We start from the raw sequence: 21,821 nt of genomic DNA, 5'->3' as shown, positions 1-21,821 counted from the left end.
AGTTGCTGAAAAACTACTGTGGGAGACACTGTCCATTGTATTGTTTGAAGATGTGCATCAGTTAGCTATCATTGCGTAACAAATACCCCTTCCCCCCACCAGCTCCATTGCTTACAAGTAAGTGACAAGCATTTTGATGGTTTACATGCTAAGTGTTGGCTGGGGCGCCAGATGAGTCTGGGCCACATGCCTCTTCCTTCTCCAGCAGGCTTCCTGGACTTTGTTTGCATGGCGGTGACAGGTCCCGAAAAGCGGCCAGGGAAAGCTCCGGTGTGCAAGCACGTTTGCAGCAGTCACGTGCGTACGTTTTGCTAACATTCCACTGGCCAAAGCAAGTCCCACAGCCAAGCTCAGGGTCAAAGTGGGATGGCACTGAACAAGGACATGGGTCTAGGCAAGTTAAAAACACAATCAGTCTGCTACTGGATTCAAGGAATGAAGATAATTTATGATTTCCTATCAGAAGAAAATCATCCCTTTTCAAGACTAGTTTTCAGATCAAGAATTTTACTGGCTCACTGATTTCCCTTTTTGCTTGCGATAATAGGAAGCTCAAAATATTAATATGTGTTTAGTTAAATAATTATTAATGTATTAGGGGCCCGGTGCACAAAATTTATGCACTCGGGGTGTGGGGGGTCCCTCAGCCCGGCCTTCACCCTCTTGCAGTCTGGCAGCCCTCAGGGGATGTTAGGCTGATGGTTTAGCCCTGCCGCGGAAGTGAGCCCGGCTCCTGGCTGAGCGGCGCGCCCCCTGTGGGAGCGCACTGACCACCAGGGGGCAGCTCCTGCATTGAGCGTCTGCCCCCTGGTGGTCAGCGTGCGTCATAACGACCGGTGGTTCCGCTGTTCTGTCAATTTGCATATTAGCCTTTCATTATGTAAGATGCTTTCCTCTTCTTCTACATGGTCTAAATGTTCTATTTTAATAGTCTGGTTGTATATATCTTGCATTTTAAGCTGCCTCAAGTATGTTTTGTTCTTTTTGAGAGAGATAGATGAGGAAAAAATACTTATACTTATTTAAGGTTAAGAGAGAGAGGTTCTGTGTTTTCAAGGGCCATCGATCCTTATTATAAATGACATTCTCCAAGTTCTACCGTGAACCAAAGTGACAAGTGTATGCCTCAACCCGTTTTTCAAGGAATTATCTCAAACCAATTTCCTCTCGGGATGGAGCCTTGAACAACCTCCACAGGTTCAAAAAGAGAAACCTTTTATAATTCAGAGCCCACACCTCCGAAGGTGACAGATGCAAAGAAAATTCAGCTGAAAATGAAGCTCTTCATTTCATTTCAGAATATCTTCTTCTGAGGGTATCAGGAGACACATTTCAAAGGCCTTTGAAGACAGAGCCACAGAGGTGCGTGACCGGGTCTGGGGCACGGTGCCCGAGCTTGGGCTGTTGCTTTTGAAATACTCGAAGCATTTTCATGGAAGTTGTACCAAAATTAAATAGAACCAGAAAGTTACTTAAGCTGGTTTAACATTTCCCCCATCTATTTCCTCTCCACTGACAGCAAACTCTCAGAGCTGGCGAGAGAAAAGAATTCACAGGTGTCTTTGGGGGAATTTCCCTCTGGGAGAAGCCAGAGGATTTGCCCAGGTCCCAAAGTATTTCTGATGAGCCAAAGATTTCTTTTTGATAAATCAGTCACTCAGAAATAAATAGGATGGCCTAAAGATAAAGGGCCAGTTCTTCCCATGACCTGTGTGATGGGCTAGGCATCCAATCTTCCGGGGAGGACATGATTTATATTAAAACTAGAGGCCTGGTGCATGAAATTCGTGCACAGGTTGGGTCCCTATACCTGGCTGGCAATCAGGGCTGTTTGGGGCCTTCCATTATTCCATGCAGCCCCCTGGTGGTCAGTGCACATCATAGCGAGCGATTGGTCTCCTGGTTGAACTCTCGTGGGGACAATTTGCATATTAGGCTTTTATATTCTATATAATAAAAGCCTAATATGCTAAGTGTCTGGTCATCCGGTGACCGGTCGACTGTTCAACCAATCAAAGTGTAACATGGTAATGATATGCTAAGGTTGCTCAACCGCTCACTATGCACTGACCACCAAGGGGCAGTTGACTGGTTGACCAGTTGCTATGACGTGCACTGACCACCAGGGGGCAGATGCTCTGACCAGTAGGATAGCTTGCTGCTGGGGTCTGGCCAATCAGGACTGAGTGAGATGGGCCGGACACGCCCTGGAGCCCTCCCACGGTCCCTCCCCAGCTGGCCAACTTACTGTGTCCCTCTCCGGCCCCAATCTTGCACCGGTGGGGTCCCTCGGCCTGGCCTGCGCCCTCTCACAATCTGGGACCCCTTGGGGGATGTCAGAGAGCCGGTTTTGGCCAGATCCCACAAGCCACTCCCCTTGGGAGGGCGCCAGACACAGGGCTCATGGCTGGCGAGCACTGCTGCAGCAGCATGAGCCTCTCCCGATCGGGACTGATTGGTTGCGAGCCCGCGGCAGGTGCAGTGGGGCCGGGATGAGCGGGAGCGGCAGGTAGGAGCTGCAGGCGGTGCTGGACTGCGGGATTCGGCCTGATCCCCACAGGCCACCCAGAGGGACCCCACCCGTGCACGACTTCATGCACCAGGCCTCCAGCATATAGATAACGAGAAGATTGTGGATACCAATCCGAAAACCAGGGAGCACTCCTAAAGGCTGTGCACACGATCCGTGCAGAGGGATAAACGTGACCCAGCTTCTCGCCGAGTCGCAACCAGCCTGAAGAATTCACAAACCCTCGTCTGGCCCCGAGGACGGGTCCCATCGCACTGAAACAGGACTGGGCATGTAGACATTTTTTGTTTTGTTTTGTTTTGTTAATCCTCGTATTTTCCCATTGATTTTTAGAGAGAGTGGAAGGGAGGGAGGCTGACAGAACGAGAGAAACATCAACGTGGGAGAGACACATCCATTAGTTGTCTCCCGCACGTGCCCCGAACAGGGCCGGGGTCCGAGCCTGCAACCGAAGTTTGTGGCCTTGACTGGAATCAAACCCAGGACCCTTCAGGCCACAGGCCGACGCTCTTATCGGCTGAGCCAAACCAGCCAGGGCGAGGCATTCAGACTTGTAAAGCGCTTTTCCCGGGCACTGTATTGACACCATGGGCATACTGAACACCTTCTGCCTCTGAGCAACCGCTCGGAAAACACTGCCGGCTCTGTTTCTAATACTCGCCCCCGGAAGCTCAGTTCCGTGACCTAGAAGGACGTGGAAGGGGTCCAGTCCTTTCTCGATGTCGAGATGTTGCTCTCGTTTCGCGTAATGACATTTATTCCCGCGCCGGGGAGCTGTGTAGAGCTGTGCGGAGTGCCTGTGTGCTTTGCTCGGGGTGGCCGGGGAGGCGCAGCCATGGGGCCGATGGCAGTGCCCGCCTCCGCGGCTCTCACACAAGCCTTCGCCGGTAGGCATGCGGGTCCCCAGAGACTGCCGGCCGATGCCGTTTGGGCGAAAGGACTAGTCAATGAGGTGCCCCTGCCTGTTCGTGCCGGCGGCTCTGGAGCTGTGTTGGATCTCGAAGCTCCCCGAGGGGACTGTGGGTCCGGCTTTAGCTTCGCGCGGGGGCTCGTGGGGTGCCCGGGAGAGCTAGCTCTCCACGCCCGCTCCACAGACACGTGGCTTCCTCACCACGCGAGGCCCTCCCGGGCGCTGTGCTGGGGAGCCATCCCGGATGCCCCCAGCCTGAACTCCTGTCTGCCTCGCCAGCATCTTCTTTTTGTTCTTAACTCTCACCCGAGGATGTTTTTCCATTGGTTTTTATTTTTTTTATTTTTTATTTTTATTTTTATTTTTTTTAATATTTGACTTTTTTTTTTAAATATATTTTATTGATATTTTACAGAGAGGAAGGAAGAGGGATAGAGAGCTAGAAACATGGATGAGAGAGAAACATCGATCAGCTGCCTCCTGCACACCTCCCACTGGGGATGTGCCCGCAACCAAGGTACGTGCCCTTGACCGGAATCGAACCCGGGACCCTTCAGTCCGCAGGCCGACGCTCTATCCACTGAGCCAAACCGGTTTTGGCTCCATTGGTTTTTAGAGAGAGGGGGAGAGACAGAGGAACAGCGATGTGAGAGAGACATTTCAATTGGCTGCCTCCTGCACATACCCTGACCAGGGCCGGGGACCCTGCAACCAAGGTATGTGCCCTTGACCGGAATCGAACCCAGGACCCTTCAGTCGGCGGGCCGACGCTCTATCCACTGAGCCAAACTGGCTAGGGCTTATTTATTCTTGGAAAGCTGGCTCTAAAACTGTTATCTGGGGTGTAGGCATAGCACTGGGCAAGGAGGTTGCTGCGAAATAGCATGTGAACGAGTGAGCTGGTGGACGGATGACCCCATTAATCAGCGAGTTCCTTCAATACCCTACAGGGCTCGCCTGCGCCCCTCTCTGGTCACCGAGAGGAAGGGCAGCTTCCGTACTGAGGATGGAACGCTCCGTGGCCAGGATGGAGCTCAAAGCCCCAGGCAGATGTTGAAGCCTCTGTTCTAGAGTCTGGAGAAGAACGCGCCTGGGAACATTCACTGGGACTACGGACGAGGTGCAGAGAAGGCACCCCCGACGAGGGGACAGACAGACAGACCAGAAGCCGCACCCTGGCCCCTGGCTCAGCTGGGCGCTTGCAGAGACAGGGATCCAAGCGACACAGCTGCGAAGGAGGGGCCGGGGCCGGAGGAAAACCGGGGTCTTGACAAGAGTCACAATGGGAGGCCGAGGAACGCCTCCTGGTCAACACTGACCTTCACTGAAGGTCACTGACGGCAACACCCGTGGCTTCGGGGTGAGGGTGGCGGGGTGGGGTGCTTCTGGTCAGGGCTGCCCGGTTGATGGGGGCACTTTTCAGAGATATGGGGGCACCGCGGGGACACGTGGAGGGGAGGGTGGGAGGTGGGAGCAGAGCTGGACACGCTGAGTCGGAGGTCACAGGGGACCTCGAAGTGATGGAGTTTTGCTACAAAACTATCCTAAATGGGCAAGTGAATTCCCAAGAAGGAGAAGGAAAGCCTTGTGTCCCACAGCTTTTTGGATTTCAAGATGCAAATCCGGGATCGCAGGCAGGGAAGGAGGTTCTGGGGGCCTGGTCCGTGATGGGGCGTCCAGAGGCTCGCTTCCCTGTCGCTGCTCCCGTTACCTGGCCCGCTTCCCTCCAAGTCCCGATACCACGGAGGCCACAGAGAGCAGCAGGTGCCCTGCCCGGGCCCTGCCCGTGTTCTGTCTGCTTTCACGAGGTTCAGGCCCCCCCGCCCCCCGTGCCCGCCCGCCGCCCCCCCCCCCCCAGGCTCTGGGGGCTTCACCGCATGTAGGTTTGCAGGTGTCAGAGGTGTCACATGACCGGTGTAATGGGTCCAACGGGGATGCGGCCGCCAGCCCAGCCCGGGGAGAGAACACCTCCCGGAGTTTCTAGGTCAGGAGCTCCTCTCAGAGCCGCACCGAGCGCCTTTCCGCAGGGCCGAGTTTAATGAAGGCGACGGATGTCACTCCTGTGAGGTCCCAGCGAGCCCGGCTTAACCGGACACTCCTTCACCGGCTGCGACGACCACAAACCAGCCCAGACACCCACTCCCCGAGGAGGAGGTTCTGTGCTGCGTTCCCCTGCGAGGAGCGGAGGGAACGGCACGCCGGGTGGGCATTCGCTGCCAAGAGGCAGCTTTTTTTTTTTTTTTTTTTAAATATATTTTATTGATATTTTACAGAGAGGAAGGGAGAGGGAGAGAGAGTTAGAAACATCGATGAGAGAGAAACATCGATCAGCTGCCTCCTGCACACCCCCCACTGGGGATGTGCCCGCAACCAAGGTACGTGCCCTTGACCGGAATCGAACCCGGGACCCTTCAGTCCGCAGGCCGATGCTCTATCCACTGAGCCAAACCAGCTAGGGCCCAAGAGGCAGCTTTAAGGGCACTGGGGTTTGATACAAACGAGGCGGCTCGGAGAGGGTCCTTTCCTGGTGTCAAGGGCAGGGGTCATGCTGGGTTTCAGGAGCAAAGACAGGCTGACAAGCACGCAGGAGACATGGCGAGAAAACCTCACGGCGGGGGGTGGGTGGGTGGTGGTGGGATGAAGCTGGGTGTTTATGATGGAAGAGGCTCTGGCGTTCAGATTTTAAAATCGTCTGGAAAGCCCTAACCGGTTTGGCTCAGTGGATAGAGCGTCGGCCTGCGGACTCAAGGGTCCCGGGTTTGATTCCGGTCAAGGGCACGTACCTTGGTTGCGGGCACATCCCCAGTGGGGAGTGTGCAGGAGGCAGCTGATCGGTGTTTCTCTCTCATCAATGTTTCTGACTCTCTCTCCCTCTCCCTTCCTCTCTAAAAAATCAATAAAATATATTTTTAAAAAAATCGTCTGGAAAGAGGGATGATGGACAAGCTGCCACGGCGTCAGCATGGCGGAGGAAGCAGAGACCAAGAGGCGAAAGCACGGGCTACTAGCAGGGTCGCTGGGGAGACCCCGCACGAGGTTCTATTAGTGAACCATCGTGGGAAAAGGCCGAGGACCCCGAGCGGGCTGTTAGGAAACGGGGTCTCGGCCAGCCTCCCCCCGCGAGCCCGAGGGATCGCTAACCTGCCTGCCCCCCAAACTGTCCCCCAAACTGTCCCGGTGCCACCAGGGCCAGAGCAGAGCTGGGGCTACTGCCACCGGGGCCCCGCGGGAAGGACGATGGGTCAGGGTGAGAGTGAGTTCACGACGCGCTGTCCTTACACTTGAAAAGACACACTCCGTTTTCTTGTCTTTTTTTATAATATGTTTGTGCCCAGCCGCTCTGGCTCCGCGGTTGAGCGTCAGCCTAGGAACCAGGAGGTCAGGGTTCGATTCCCAGTCAGGGCACAAGTCCAGGTTCTGGGCTCGGTCCCCAGTGTGGGGTGTGCAGGAGGCAGCCAATCAGTGATTCTCTCTCATCATTGATGTTTCTCTCTCCCTCTCCCTCCCTCTGTGAAATCAATAAAAACATATTTTTTTAAAATAAAGCTTCATCCAGCCCTAATACTCTTGCTCTGCAGTCAGTCCTCGACAGCAAGCATGTCAAACTGGCGGCCTGCGGGCCACATGCCTCGTTTGCTTGGCCCATGTGAGCCTTTGAGTTTGACATGCTTGCTCTACAGCTGAGCTCTCCCCAAGGCCCTAACACGCTCACAACCAGGGATCACAATCTCTCCGTGAAAGACACACATCCCTCCAAGGCAGGGGTCCTCAAACTTTTTAAACAGGGGGCCAGGTCACTGTCCCTCAGACCGTTGGAGGGCCGGACTCTAGTTTAAAAAAAAAACTATGAACAAATTCCTATGCGCACTGCAGGCCCGGGACGAGTCGGCTGCTAAGCAGGACAGGCAGCGGCACCCGGCGGGCCGGATCAATGTCCTCGGCGGCCGCATGTGGCCCGCGGGCCGTAGTTTGAGGACCCCTGCTCCAAGGAGACTGGGGTCTCGGGACCCTCCGTGTAATACCCTCACCCCCCGGACTGGAAAGAGAAGTGGAAGATGATTTCCGGGTTTCTGGCTAGAGCAACAAGAGGGAGGTGAGGTACCAGAGGAAGCAGAGGTTTCGGGGGGAGGCTGGCGGCAAGGCACGGTCTGTGTGGGATGCGGGGAGCCCCATTGCTCAGGCAGGATCGGGGGCTGCAGTGTGAACAGTGGTTAAGCCGCCGGAGGAGAGGGGGCTGCCCGGGGCAGAGGGGGGGCAGGAGAGGGCAGAGAGGCGAAGGGGGAGGGGGAAGGTGCGCGGACTGAGGATCTGGTGAAAGGGACGCGGCGGGAAGGGATGCGGCGGGCGAGGCGGACACAGCAGGCGGCCCAGGAGCCGCGTCCTTGAGGAAACGGAAGGGTCACCGTCATTTTAAAGCACGTGCTTCTTCCGAGTCAGAACACACTGAATTCACCCGAAAAGTGTTTTCCGTGGTGTGACGGGAGGTCAGCCTCACTGCCTCTGTCACAGCGTCCGCACCCTTCGGACACACCGTCTCCCGGGAGAAAGCTCTCAGAGCAGAGCGATGGGCGGAGAGGCCGTGTGTGCGGGGACGGAGGCCGTCCAGGCGCCCTTCCTCAGCCCAGCCCTCAGCCAGGGCCACCCTGAGGAGATCGGGGTCAAGGCCGTCTCCCACGAAACTCCTGGACCCCTCCTCCGGGCTCACTTCTCCGTGCCTTCCCCACCCTCGCCTCCTCCCACGGCCAGACGGACCAGCCTCCCCCCAGTATCTGACCCCGGGTCCAGCACCCTCCTGTCTCCTCGAGAACCCCCTCCCCTCCCCTCCCCTCCCTGCACCTTTACCTTCTTCTTTACCAGTGCATTTCCTGGGGCTCCAGTGCACCCCATGCCCTCCCTCCTAATAAGGTCCTCGCCACAGCGGGCACTCCGGCCCAGGACACCCGTCCCCCTCTGTCCGCACCAAGTCCTCCCTGCACCGCGGCCTAGCTCCCAGCCTGCCGAGCTTCTGATCATCGAAAGTGCTTATTTCCAGGTCACTTCTTTAAAAAAATTTTTTTCCCTTTACTGATCTTTAGAGAGAGAGGAAGGGCGAGGGAGAGAGAAACATCCAGACCATCAGCTGCCTCCTGCACGTCCCCTGCTGGGGGTGGAGCCCGCAACCCGGGCATGTGCCATGACTGGGGAACCGAACCAGCGACCTCCTGGTTCCTGGGTCGACCCTCAACCGCTGAGCCACGCCAGCGGACACTGCCTGACCCTGAGCCGCCCTTCCCTGCGTGTCCCTCGCGCTGCCACACGCGTCCGCGTGCGCTGGATGGCCTTCGCCCACGTGCGCAAACACTGTCGCAGCAGCGGGAGTTCACAGAACCCCAGCAAGGAGGTCACGTGATTGCCATCCTCTCTCTCCTTCTCCGACTGCACGCGGCGGTTTATAATTCTTACCACCATCAAACTAAAACGACCCCCCTGCGTACACAGGGGTCGCTCTCTCGTTCTACTGGTTTCGCAGAATCTGCGGGGAGAAGCTGCCTTTAGATCCAGGTCACAGGGGTGGGCAAACTTTTTGACTCGAGGGCCACAATGGGTTCTTACACTGGACCGGAGGGCCGGAACAAAAGCATGGATGGAGTGTTGGTGTGAACTAATATAAATTCAAAGTAAAGGAGCGGAGGGGAGAGCAAGAGAACCGGATAGAACAGCCGGATCTGGCCCGCGGGCCGTAGTTTGCCCACGGCTGATCCAGGACGTACTCAAACCGGTGTGTAAACTCTCAGTGCCCTTCCCTGCAGGCCCCCAGCAGAGCCCCTGCCCAGCCCTCAGGCCAGAACAGGTGGGGGATCCCTGCCTGAGTCTGGCGGCCGCGTTGGCCCCGACCATAACCCTCCGCACAGGGGCAGGAAGGGCGGTGGCTGTGGCAAGAGGCCTGGGTCTGCGCATTCTTACAGACATTTAGACCCAAACCCCTCTGGGCCCTTCTGCACCTGCCCTGCAGGGGCCCTTAAAGCCAGCCCTCCTAGCCAGGGCTCTGGGACAGACAGACGGAGGTCGGGGGTGGAGCGGGGGAGCTCCGGGGCTGTATCTGGAGAGCAGGGAGGCTGCGTCGGTGTCCCCGCATGCACGCGCACCATTAAACGGTACAGCGCTCCCAGGACGCAGGCCCAGGTTCCATCCGAGCAGGATGCGTGGCTGCTGGCCCGTCGTCTTGCCTCTGAGGCGGGATTTCCATTATGACGGAGAGGAGCGGCTTCTAATTACTGCACTGACATCGTGGCTCCCAGGGCGGCGTTCCTAGTAAGAGAGCCGCAGGGCTGCGAGGGGGTCCTAAGGGCGGTTCCGGGTCAGGAGCACAGATGGGACGGGGCTCCAGGCGAGAAGCCCTGAGCCTGAAGCGGTGACTCTCCCGCAGGCTGCGTTCCGTGGGCCTTGGGCAAATACCTGCGGCCCCCTGGGCTCCACCTCGCAGACGGCACCCCCCTCCGCCCCCCCCCCCCCCCCCCCCGCCCAGGTTTCCTGCCGAGAAGGCGCTTGGGCTCGGGCAGCCCTGCGCTGGGATCTCCCTCCTTGGACTACGGGAACGTCAGCCCCTCCGAAGGCCCCTGGGACGCCAGGCAATTACAGCCAGGGTTTAATTTCACTGCGGAAGCAGACTTCAGAGCCTCTGGGTGAGACACCGAATGTCACTCCCATTGGGGTGGAATATCCTCACACATGTTAGACGCGATCTGATGGTGCTGTGGGGATCGGGGGAGCCTGGGCGTGGACTCCCGCCGGGGGAGAGAGGCGTGGATAACCTCACGGCGCCTGGACACTGTCCCCCAGCGGCCTGGAGTGCTCCGGTCAATTCCCGGCCCAGCGCTTTCCTCAGCTGTTTGGCTGGGGAAGCACCAGTGCTTGCTCCTCCCGGACCCCCCTGCTCCTGGCACCCCTGGGGTGACTCCCACTGGGTCCTGGTGTAGAATTCTCTCCACACTTCTTTGGATTGGATCTGCTAATATTTTGTTGAGGATTTTGGCATCGAGGTTCTTTTAGAGCAGGGTGGGGGACCTTTCATCTGCCGAGGGCCACGTGGATACACATATCATCATTCATGGGCCACACAAAGTTCCCCGCTTAAAAATCAGCCTGCTGTATTTGGTCAAACATTTCATACACCACCACCCCCCGCCCCCCCCCCACCCCCTTGCCTTCATGCCTTGGCAGGGCCAGGCCACATGACTTCTCGGGCCTTATATGGCCAGTGGGCCGGATGTTCCTCACCTGATTTAGATCTCTGGCTTAATAGAGATAAGGCCAGTGTGGTGAATATGATTTCAATTTCTAAAGGCTTGAAAAACCCAAACATAAAAAATATATTTTAAAAATAGTTCACATGTGAGCATTAAACCAGTATTTCTGAATGTACATAGACCAAGATAAATATAGTATCACCTATGATGAAATAAGATAAAACCTTATTAACTATGGTAATGTTGTACCTTACATTCTTGCTGTAAACGCATTGGTAAGCAGTTGGTTAGTAAAAACTGAAATTAAATATCACTTAAGAAGTAGCATTTGGCCAAGTCTTTCAAAATATAGACTCTAGGGGTCATAACGTTTTGTTTTCCCAAAACTCTGTTTATACCAGTATTTTGTACTTAAGAGATTAATACTTTTTAACAATTCAAATGTTAAAGACTTGCCTTTTGAGTCTTAAGATTTTTAACACTTCAAAGAGAAGGGGGGCTAACAAGTCGGTGAACTAGAAGCCATAGCTAACACCACACCGTCAAAGAATGTTGCCTTTTGTGTCCGTCTAACAATTTCAATTTTTTCCTAAAACAGGGATTCTAAGCTTTTTCAAGCACGAATGCTATGTAGGACTGCTTTTGCTCACTCATCCACTTCATCGGGGGTCTCCTTCATCAGAGTAAAAATGAGAAAAACAGCAGAATTTCTTCTCGGCCAATGAGGGAATAATAGTAAAATCTCTCCCGTTTTTCACCCTCCCCAAAAATTATGTGACGTGCGATTGAGCTTGTCTTTCTCAGAAGTTAAAACCAGGGTCCCGGGGCGCGTCCTTGGTCCAGGGGTGTGTGGTCCATAGTGTACAAACAGTAACACACAAAAATTAGTTGCTGACATTTAAAAATTAAGGCAGTTCAAATAAAAGTCCAGATTTCTAGCTTCTCTTAAAACACTGAGAGGAAGAGAACCCCGTATGACATCTACCAGCCCCTGGAGTCACTCACAGGACCAGCATCAATGTATCTGCTCCATATGCTCTGAGTGGGGGTGGGGGGTTGGGGGGGGTGGGGAGGGGCAGTGCCCTGAGAACACAGCACCCCACAGTGGGGAGAATGAGGCATCAGTGCTGGTACTCTGGGTCCTGCTGGGGGACCCCAGGGACAGGCGTAAACAGCAAGACGTGAGCAGTGACAGGCACTTTCCTTGGTTGAAATGTATCTTTAGTGCCAGAGAAATGACGAGGCAATATCTGAACCCTATTAATCAAATCAGAAGTAGGAAAAAACGCCACTCGAGGGGAGATAGCAGAGAGAGGTACGTCACGTGGTGGGAACAATCCATGAAATCCACTAATCAAATAGATTTCTCTATATTGATACACCATTTTCCCAGAGGCCACTGAATGAACTTGTAGCAATGGTTAAGTTACAGTGGAGGCAGCAGTCATGGATACTGTTCAAAATGTGAGCTTGTGTCTTTTCTTCCAGGTAAATGGTAAGATTGTATCTCCCTGCTGGGTTGAACTTGGGCAAAACCATGTGACTTATTTGGACCAATGAAACACGGGTGAAAGCGTGGGACACAAATCAGTGATCAGCTGCCTCTTGCACACCCCCTACAGGGGATGGAGCCTGCAACCCTTGCATGTGCCCTCCTGGCTCACAGGTCGATGCTCAACCACTGAGCTATGCCCCCTGGACCATCCTTTTTCTTTATATCATTGTCTAATGAAGACTTTTAAAATATAGTCTTATTCTAAGCACTACCTATTAGTTATATTTCAGTTATGTTTTACTAGCCATCAGTGTGAATACATAACTAGCAAAAGTGATCCGACATTACCTTTTAGGAAACACAGAAGTGAAATAGGAAGGGAATGAATGGTTAGGCTGAAGAATAAGAAACTGCTCTCCAGTTTCAGCGTGGGCTCCAAGTTTTATTTTTTTATTCCTCACCTGAGGCTATATATTTTTTTATTGATTTTTAGAGAGAGAGGAAAGGGAGAGAGAGAAACATCAATTGGTTGTCTCCCGAATGTGTCCCTGACCAGGAATCGGACCCACACCACAACCTTTTCCTGTACAGGACGATGCTCCAACCAACAGTCAAGCAACCCAGGCCGTTTGGGCTCCAAACGTGAACGCCATGCCAATCTTTAGTGATCTATTCTATACTGTTTTCTTGACATCACCGAAGTCAGAAGGGATGTATATTATGAACTTAAAATGTGTGTGAATACACCATCTATAAACCGTATCAGGTATGTTTGCAAAATCATTAATAAGGATAACATCGCCAGTGCAATGATCTAATTTGCATATGCAAATCTAAAGGTGCCCAGGTGTAAAGGGTAGATGCACTCAACGTTTTACAGGCTTCCCCATTGCATCCTCGAGTACCTGACCTTTAGCATCAATTAAAAGCATTATGGATACAGCTGGTAAATGTTATCTTGTGGGTAACACGTGCATAATTACCATTTTCCAAGAGACTGAGCAGATTTCAGAAAGGGGAGGTACATTTTATAGGAATAACAGCTAAGGAAATGTCTTAGAGGCGCCTGCCATTTGCTGATATGAGTTATTGACATCTGACCTAAAACCTGAAACAATATATATATATATATCCTAGAGGCCCGGTGCACGAAATTTGTGCACGGGGGCGGGGGGGTGTCCCTCAGCCCAGCCTGCACCCTCTCCAATCTGGCACCCCTCGAGGGACGTCCCTCTCACAATCCAGGACTGCTGGCTCCCAATTGCTTGCCTGCCTGCCTTCCTGATTGCCCCTAACCGCTTCTGCCTGCCAGCCTGATCACCCCCTAACCACTCCCCTGCCAGCCTGTTTGCCCCTAACTGCCTTCCCCTGCAGGCCTGGTCACCCCCAACTTCCCTCCTCTGCTGGCCGGGTCACCCCTAACTGCCCTCCCCAGCAGGCTTGATCGCCCCCAACTGCCCTCCCTTGCAGGCCTGGTCCCTCCCAACTGCCCTCCCCTGCTGGCCTGATTGCCCACAACTGCCCTCCCTTGCAGGCTTGGTTCCTCCCAACTGCCCTCCCCTGCTGGCCATCTTGTGGTGGCCATCTTGTGTCCACATGGGGGCAGGATCTTTGACCACATGGGGGCAGCCATCTTGTGTGTTGGAGTGATGGTCAATCTGCATAGTACTCTTTTATTAGATAGGATACACACACACATACACACACACTGAGTGGCCAGATTATTTTGATCTCTGAACGCATAACAATCTGGCCACTCAGTGTGCGTGTGTGTGTGTGTGTGTGTGTGTGTGTGTGTGTGTGTATTAGAGGCCTGGTGCATGAACTTGTGCATGGGTGGGGTCTGGCCAGCCTGGCCAGGGGGAGGGGACATGGACGGTTGGCTGGCCTGCCTGCTGGTCGAACTCCTGGTCGAGGGGATAATTTGCATATTAGCCTTTTATTATATAGGATATACACTGAGTGGCCAGATTATTATGCATTCAGAGATCATAATAACCTGGCCACTCAATGTGTGTGTGTGTGTGTGTATGTATATATATATATTCTGTATAAATGACATGCATTCTAAATGTAGTTCAAGTATAAGAAACACACAGGTGAAGAGTTTAGAAATCAGTTAAAACCCTGTTGTTTCAAAAAGATGTGATTAAAAGAATCAAAACCATGTTATCTATAGAATGTTTCGGGATTAGAGATATTTACCTTCAAAAAAGGAGAGGCTAACAAGAGACATAATATTTGAGAGGGTGTCGTCGCAAAGAAGAACTGCATTAATTCGTTCATACAAAAGGAAGAAGGATGGAGAAAGGTGGGAAATTCTACCAAAAAAAAAAGTTTAGGCTACAATTAAGAGAGGTAATTTGGGCTGCTCATCTCTGGACATCGCATGCTGTCTCTCCACGCAGCAAGGCTTTGCAGACTTTGTGTTTTTTGTTTATTTTTAATCCTCACCCGAGGATATTTTTTCCATTGACTTTTAGAGAGAAAGGAAGGGAGGAAGGGAGTGGGGGAGAGAGAGAGAGAGTGTGAGAGAAACATCAATGAGAGAGACACATCCATTGGTTGCCTTGCCACACCTGCCCCGACTGGGGCTGGAATCTGCAACCCAAGTATGTGCCCTGATCGGGAATGGGACCCGGGACCCCTCGGTGTGCGGGCTGACACGCTAACCTCCGAGCCACATCGGCCAGGGCGTGGACTGTTGACATCAAGAAGGATGATAAAGCTTCAGTTCTCTACCTATCACTTAGTCCAGCCTTGGGCAAACTACGGCCCGCGGGCCGGATCCGGCTGTTCTATCCGGTTCTCTTGCTCTCCCCTCCGCTCCTTTACTTTGAATTTATATTAGTTCACACAAACACTCCATCCATGCTTTTGTTCCGGCCCTCCGGTCCAGTTTAAGAACCCATTGTGGCCCTCGAGTCAAAAAGTTTGCCCACCCCTGACTTAGTCTATAAACACCAGACAGTGAATGCCCCTTCTAGAACCACTAATGGGGGACCAAAACATGACGACAGGCCAATCAAACATTAAACATATGTCAAGACAGTACCTCTCGTTTTCTCTTAGCACGTCCCGTCCTTTCTTCCAGGTGTAGATGGGTTTGGGAGACGCTTTGGGCTTGCACTCAATGACGACGGCGCCGCCTACTTTGACAAGAGTTACCCTTTTCAGGAGGGCTCTTGAGAAATCTGGGCCTGCAGCTGGAAGAGAAGACAGCCAAGAATTCTTTTTTAAAAATACATTTGTATTGATTTCCGAGAGGAAGGGAGAGGGAGCGAGAGAGAGAGGAAAATCAAGGATGAGAGAGAATCATTGATGGGCTGCCTCCTGCATGCCCCACACGGGGGACTGAGCCCGCCACCCAGCGTATGGCCTGACCTGGAATTGAACCCTGACCTCCTGGTTCAGAGGTCGGTGCTCAACCCCTGAGCCACACCAGCTGGGAAAACAATTAATTCTTTTGAAAGAAAAAACTCCTACTAAACCACGCTTGTGCACTTTCCTTCTTGTAATGGGACTATTGTTGTCCTGGGCATCCAGGGGACGGGTGGCCTTTTTTCCTAAAGCACAGGGGGTGGTACTGTGAGTCTTAGGGAAATTTGAGATGGCATTTGTACGGGGTGAAATGCACCAGCTGTAAGCAGACAGCGTGATACGTTGGTCTACTCCACCATGAAGAGCAAGACAGGGAACCTTCCACGCCCCTATTGAGGGATTTAAAAAACATTTATATTGATTGATTTCAGAGAGGAAGGGAGAGTGGGAGAGAGAGAGAGAGAGAGAGAGATAGAAACATCCATGATGAGAGAGAAGCATGGATGGGCTGCCTCCTGCACGCCCCACACTGGGGATCGAGCCTGCAACCTGGGCATGTGCCCTGACCGGGAATTGAACCTTGACCTCCTGGTTCATAGGTCGATGCTCAACCACTGAGCCATGCCTGTCGGGCGAGGGATCTTTAACAAAACTCCATGTTCGGGGAAAGAGGAATTAGTGGGTCCTAGAGCCGGGGAAACCTGAACCCTCCTGGAGGCAGAAATGACAACACGGACGCTGTCCGACTTCAGGCGCGTCCCGGGAGGCAGGCTCTTTGGAAAAGACAATGATGCTCGAACAACAGGAGGAAGGAGAACGAGAGAGAGACCAACATGGACGGGCAGACTCCGTTACAGGAGCCGTAGGTGTGAGCCTGCAGGAGGAGAGCCGGGCTGTGAGGACGGGACACGGGGGACGGGGTCGCCAACTCATGGCATTTAACACACCTCCCCCCTGGAGAGGGAGAACGAGACAATCCGCGAGGCATTTCTCCGACCGTGCAGGCGGGAGCACCCCTCGGGTTCGGCCGCTGCCTCTGCTCTGTCCCAGGCTCGCTGCACGTGTACGTGTCTCCATGGGAGAAATGTCTGTGTCACCACCCGCTGTGAGCTGCTCCTTAGAAACCAGGGCTTTGTTCAGCCCCCACCACGACTGCCAAATGCAAGGCCTGCCTCTGGGGGCGGCGGGGGTGGGGGGGACTGTGACTCGCTCTCAGAAAACGCTATTCCACGCCCACCGCCCGTGGCCTAAGAAATTCACTCCTGCCACGCCAGGTCTCTGGTTTTGTGGACATAACGTGAAAGAATGATTTCTTTTCTAAAACAAAAGATGCACAGCTGTATCCTCGTGAAAGGGACGGGAAAGGTGCCTTTCGGAAAAACCTCCCTTTCCTCGGAGTTAACTGCATGCGCACGTTCTGGGCCCTGAGAGCAGGGATCCGTCTTCGCGAAGCTTCATTCTACCCTATCTCCGGCCCCTGCCCCTGCCCCTGCCCCTGCTGCGGGACCCCATGTGACTGGAGATCCCTCTGAGCTTGAGGTTGAAATACTAACCACCACCAACCGGCAGGAGGACAGGGAGTGAGCCTGTGTGCGGGGGTGGGGGTGGTGAGGGTGGGGGGTGGGGGGAGCTGGAAGAATGGGCGTCCATGTCTGACATGTCCAACTATATGCTAATTTATTTAAAAAAATAAACGCGTTCCAGTGGAAGCAAGTTAAATCCTTACGAAGTGCGTTTGTTGTGAAAAAAAAAAAAAATCTTCCGTAATTTCCCGGAAGGAAGTGCTGCTGCGGAGGCTCCTCTCCCACGAGGATGCCGGCGTCACTGCAGGACGGGAAGCGAAGGCAAGGGATCAGCAGGCAGCCGCTGTCTCCGTCTGTGCACCACGGACGCACGAGGGGCGCCCCTGATTCGTGTGCCCCGGTCAGGGCACATGCCCAGGTTGCAGGCTCAATCCCCAGTGTGGTGCGTGCAGGAGGCAGCCCATCCATGATTCTCTCTCATCATGGATGTTTCTGTCTCTCTCTCGCTCTCTCTCTCTCTCTCTCTCTCCCCCACTCTCCGCAGGCGCAGCTAACAAGAAGAGTGTGAGGACAGATGCCCCTGCTGGAATGAGGCACACACATTCCTGGTGTCATCGTAGTCACAGCCCAACAACGCACAGGGTTAGGAAAGAGCTGGGGTCAGGGCCGACCTACTCCGTACGCATGTACCAAGAACACCAACAAAATCAACAGCCATCCTAGTAAATGTATTAGCATGAGGAACAAGACAAGTTACATTCCTAACAGATAAATGCAGGGCTTGTGCATGTGTGTGCATGCATGTGTGTGCGTGTGTGCATGCACGTGTGTGCGTGTGCATGCATGTGTAGACAGCTTGATGGAAGGGGGAGAAGGAAGGATTGAGATTGCTAAACTGAAGGGCCTACAAACTGCAGGAAGACTAGAAGGAAGATCCTGCAAGCCCGGCCGAGCTGAGCCAGAGCCGGATGTGGGGTGAGCGGGACCATGGTCGGGTGTTGGCGTGGCTAGCTGTGTGGGTGAGTTACTGGGCTCTGTCTTGGAGGCTGCAGCTGGGGAGACAGGTGAAAAACGCCAGCACCCATCTTCTCTGGCACCATTCCCCTGGGGAGGGGTCCCAGGTGAGCTCACTTTCGGCACAGAAAGGTTCTTGTGGCAAAGACTCATCCTCATCCTTTTTTTAAAAAAATATTTTTATTGATTTCAGAGAGGAAGGGAGAGGGAGAGAGAAAGAGAAACATCCATGATGGGAGAGAATCATGGATGGCTGCCTCCTGCACGCCCCCTACTGGGGATCCAGCCTGCGACCTGGACGTGTATCCTGACTGGGAATTGAACCGTGACCTCCTGGTTCATAAGTCAACACTCAACCACTGAGCCACACTGGCCCGGCTCATTCTCATCTCAGTAAACACCTGAATTGACATAATAATGTAAAAAAAATTAACCCTCTAGAAGTTTTTTTAAAAAAAGGGTATTTTGCGAAATAGAGTTACAATAAACTCCCTTCTTAAAACTCTATCTCCCAACACACGTATATTTTCATGGCTGTAGGCCGACGTTGTTCATCTGTTCCGGAGGAATTCTGCCGTGGATTCTGAAATGAGTTTACATAAATCAAACTGTGCACAGCACATGGGTGTGTGTGTGTGTCAAAAAACGATATTCTGCTTTCATGGGATTTGAAATAGCATCGTATCAGCCACACAGGAGGCGGAGGGCGCACGTGCTCATTCCCAAAGCATCCGCCCTGCACGGCGGGCGTGGCCACCATCCCGCGGACATGTGCCGAGAGAGAAGGCCAGCCTTGGATGGCTGGTACTAATAAAAACGGAATTCTAAGTCCAAACCTTTCCCCTTTGCTTTCCTGCCCTGCTTCCGTCACTTCTGGTGTGACCGAACCCCTGCCCATCTCCCGGTGAAATGGTGGGGTCAGTTTTGGATACTTGGCTATGGATGGCTTCTAACACCCGCCGGCTGGTGACCCTCGGTGTGCGCCCGAGAGGTCCGTAAGCTCCTGGGGTGACACTTTGTTTGCCTGGACCCTGTACTGGTTCTGATTCCCAGACACGAACCCCAGAGAAGGAACAGCAAAAGGAGCCTGCTTGCTCTGTGGGACGGTCGCGGAGGAGGAGGTATGAACGCCCCGGGAAGGTCCCAGCAGGAGGACCCTGTCAGAACCCAACCCGGCTGGCACTTCAACATGACGGCTCCCGCCCAGCTGCAGTGGCTCAGGGGTTGAGCGTTGACCTATGAACCAGGAGGTCCCGGTTCGATTCCCCGTCAGGGCGCACAGCCCGGGTTTCGGGCTGCATGCCCAGTGTGTGAGCTCGTCGGATTCCTCTGTACACCGGCTCAAGGAGCCCAGGGATCCAGCGTGGACACAGAGGAGCACTGGAGAAAGTCCCTGTGAGATAACTCGGAGCTCAGCCTTGATGTTTTTCTCATTTGCCAGCCCATCATCTGGATAAAGGCCAAATTGCTGAGATAATTGCTCAAGCCTGTCCCTCCCTGAATTGGCTCTGATGGTACTGGAGCTTCCCGCCAGGGTAAGACTCCTCCCGGCCTCTCCACCCGCTGAACCCTGAGACGACAATCCCTCAGGGCTCAGCTGCCCGGTTCCATGGTCCCGGCAAAGTCAGGTCACGGTCACAGGACCACGGGGAAGGCAGCTCTGCAATTAGGGCCAGTTCCTCCCTTGTCGAATTCAGGTGCCTGTTACGACCAGGTCAGCTGGACCTCGCGGCCAAGCATCTTGGTCTAGCTCAGCCCCTGTCCTCTGGAGAGAGCCCTGGTGCCCCCCCTCCCACAACCCCCACCATTATTTTTTAAAATATATTTTTATTGATTTCAGAGAGGGAAAGAGAGGGAGAGAGAGATAGAGACATCAACGATGAGAGAGAATCATTGATTGGCTGCCTCCTGCACGCCTCCTACGGGGGATCAAGCCCGAAACTTGGGCATGTGCCCTGACTGGAATCGAACCCAGGACCCTTCAGTCTACAGGCCGACACTCTATCCACTGAGCCACACCAGCGAGGGCTCCTCTGGGAGTTTGTAGAAACGTGTTCCTTGTTCCTCCAGCACCATCGTCTATCTCAAGCCTCCTCGGCCCCTTTTCTCGCACGGAACATTTTGCTCGGCAGAGCCCGGGATCGCTTAGCGACTTGACGGGTTTCTATTTATTTTTCCTGCCCGGCGTGAGGACTCACCGATGACGCTCAGCTCGGCGCTGGAGAAGACGGCCCCGTGCCTGTTCTCGGCCACACACTGGTACATGCCGGCGTCTGCCAGGCTCACCCCGGTGATGTTGAGCGAGCCTTGCTCGATGTGAACTCTGTCCTGTGGAAGGCAAGAGGGAGAGGGACGGTGACCTTCTACAGCCGGGACCCTGAGGCCATTTGGCTACATGTGACATCAAAGGGCCTGAATGGGAAGAAAACAGCCACCACTTAAGCGATTTTCATAACGCGATGTATTTATCTGGCAGCTAAATGTGGGGCAGGTCAGAGGGTGAGCCAACAACCCGTACATCAACCGGAAGATGGGGTTTAAATGGTAGGTGCCTCTGGAGGCCTCACTGATTTAACAGCGAACGCATTCAGATGAATATGTCTGCCGAATAGATCCACTTAACGTCTGAAATGCATGTTCAAAAATACATTTTTATTGAATTCAGAGAAGAAGGGAGAGGGATAGAGAGACAGAAACGTCAATGATGAGAGAGAATCACCGATCGGCTGCCTCCTGCACGCCCTCTACTGGGGATCGAGCCCACAACCCTGGCCCGAGCCCTGACCAAGAATCAAAGCCTGACTTCCTGGTTCATAGGTCGACAGTCTGACTTCCTGGTTCATAGGTCGACAGTCAACTACGGAGCCACGCCGTCCAAGCTATCGGATTATGTTTTCAAAATATCTTGTTTATCATGCACATGATTCCTGCATTTATCTCTTTGAGCATTATACACAGACATTCTCATTGTTTTGTTGGACACTCAGGTCGGCTATCTTTCTAAAAAATAAATTTTGCGTATGATTTGGAATACTGGTTTGCAGGCTTGTTCTTAAAAGGCGTTATTTTGGTTTGGCTTTTCCCTCAAGTAGCAATTTTGTGGCTGTTAGGACTTCTCTGAGCCCTGACCTGCGGGGACACGGGGGCTATTGCAGCTCCTGTCCCAGGGCTGGAGGTGGGGTGGCCCACCCAGTGCTATCCACCCCTCTTTCTGGCTACAGACTACAATTCCCAGAATCCCCTGCAGCTAGAGGTAACCATATATCTAAGAGTCCTACGAAGCCAGGTGTCAGATTGGCTGCCGTGCCACTGGGTGGCAGTAGGTGTGTGGGGGTGTCTACACCCCAAGCCTTAGCTCTAAAATTATTGTCTCCAGAGAGGAATTTTTACACCTGAGCTCTCCGTTCCCACTGCCTGCTCCCGAGCCTGCAAGCCGGTGCCTCCAGCCCGTCATCACTTGCAGAGTTCACTCCATGTGGCATGAGAGGTCCTGAGCTCGTGTTTAATCTGCCCCTTTCCACATGCTGGAGGCAGAGGGGGCGTCTGCCCGGTGAGCCCACTGCACCCCGCTGTCCAGAAGTCTCCCGCAGAGGGCTGACGAGACGGCACTGACAGGGCATCTGGATGCCTGGGGCCCACTCACCGTGCCCCGCACACCGCTCTCTCTCTCAGCACAGACTCGCGCCCCGGGCCGTCTGCATGGCTTCCAATCCCAGAGCCAGGGACGCTGACGTGGGAGGACCACGCTCCAGTCTAGACGCCGACGAGCCGGCCGCCAGGGTCTGCTTACCAAGTGCCTTCA

At 53.7% G+C, this 21,821-nt stretch overlaps 1 protein-coding gene across 3 annotated transcripts in view; it reads right to left on the bottom strand.

Moving 5' to 3' along the window:
* CNTN4 (contactin 4) overlaps positions 1-21,821 on the bottom strand; it is a 476,106-nt gene that overhangs the window by 47,817 nt on the left and 406,468 nt on the right. For all 3 annotated transcript variants that reach the window (XM_080672715.1, XM_080672714.1, XM_080672716.1), the window contains exons 11-12: positions 20,218-20,347; positions 15,217-15,367 (exon numbers count right to left, since the gene is read on the bottom strand). In XM_080672715.1, coding sequence (XP_080528841.1) covers positions 15,217-15,367; positions 20,218-20,347 — 281 coding nt within the window. The remainder of the gene's footprint in view (positions 1-15,216; positions 15,368-20,217; positions 20,348-21,821) is intronic.

This window comes from Plecotus auritus (assembly GCF_963455305.1).
Source record: "Plecotus auritus genome assembly, chromosome: 6".
Classification (NCBI taxonomy): domain Eukaryota; kingdom Metazoa; phylum Chordata; class Mammalia; order Chiroptera; family Vespertilionidae; genus Plecotus; species Plecotus auritus.
The sequence above is the reverse complement of the archived record's forward strand: the minus strand, read 5'-3'. Positions and strand labels throughout refer to the sequence as shown.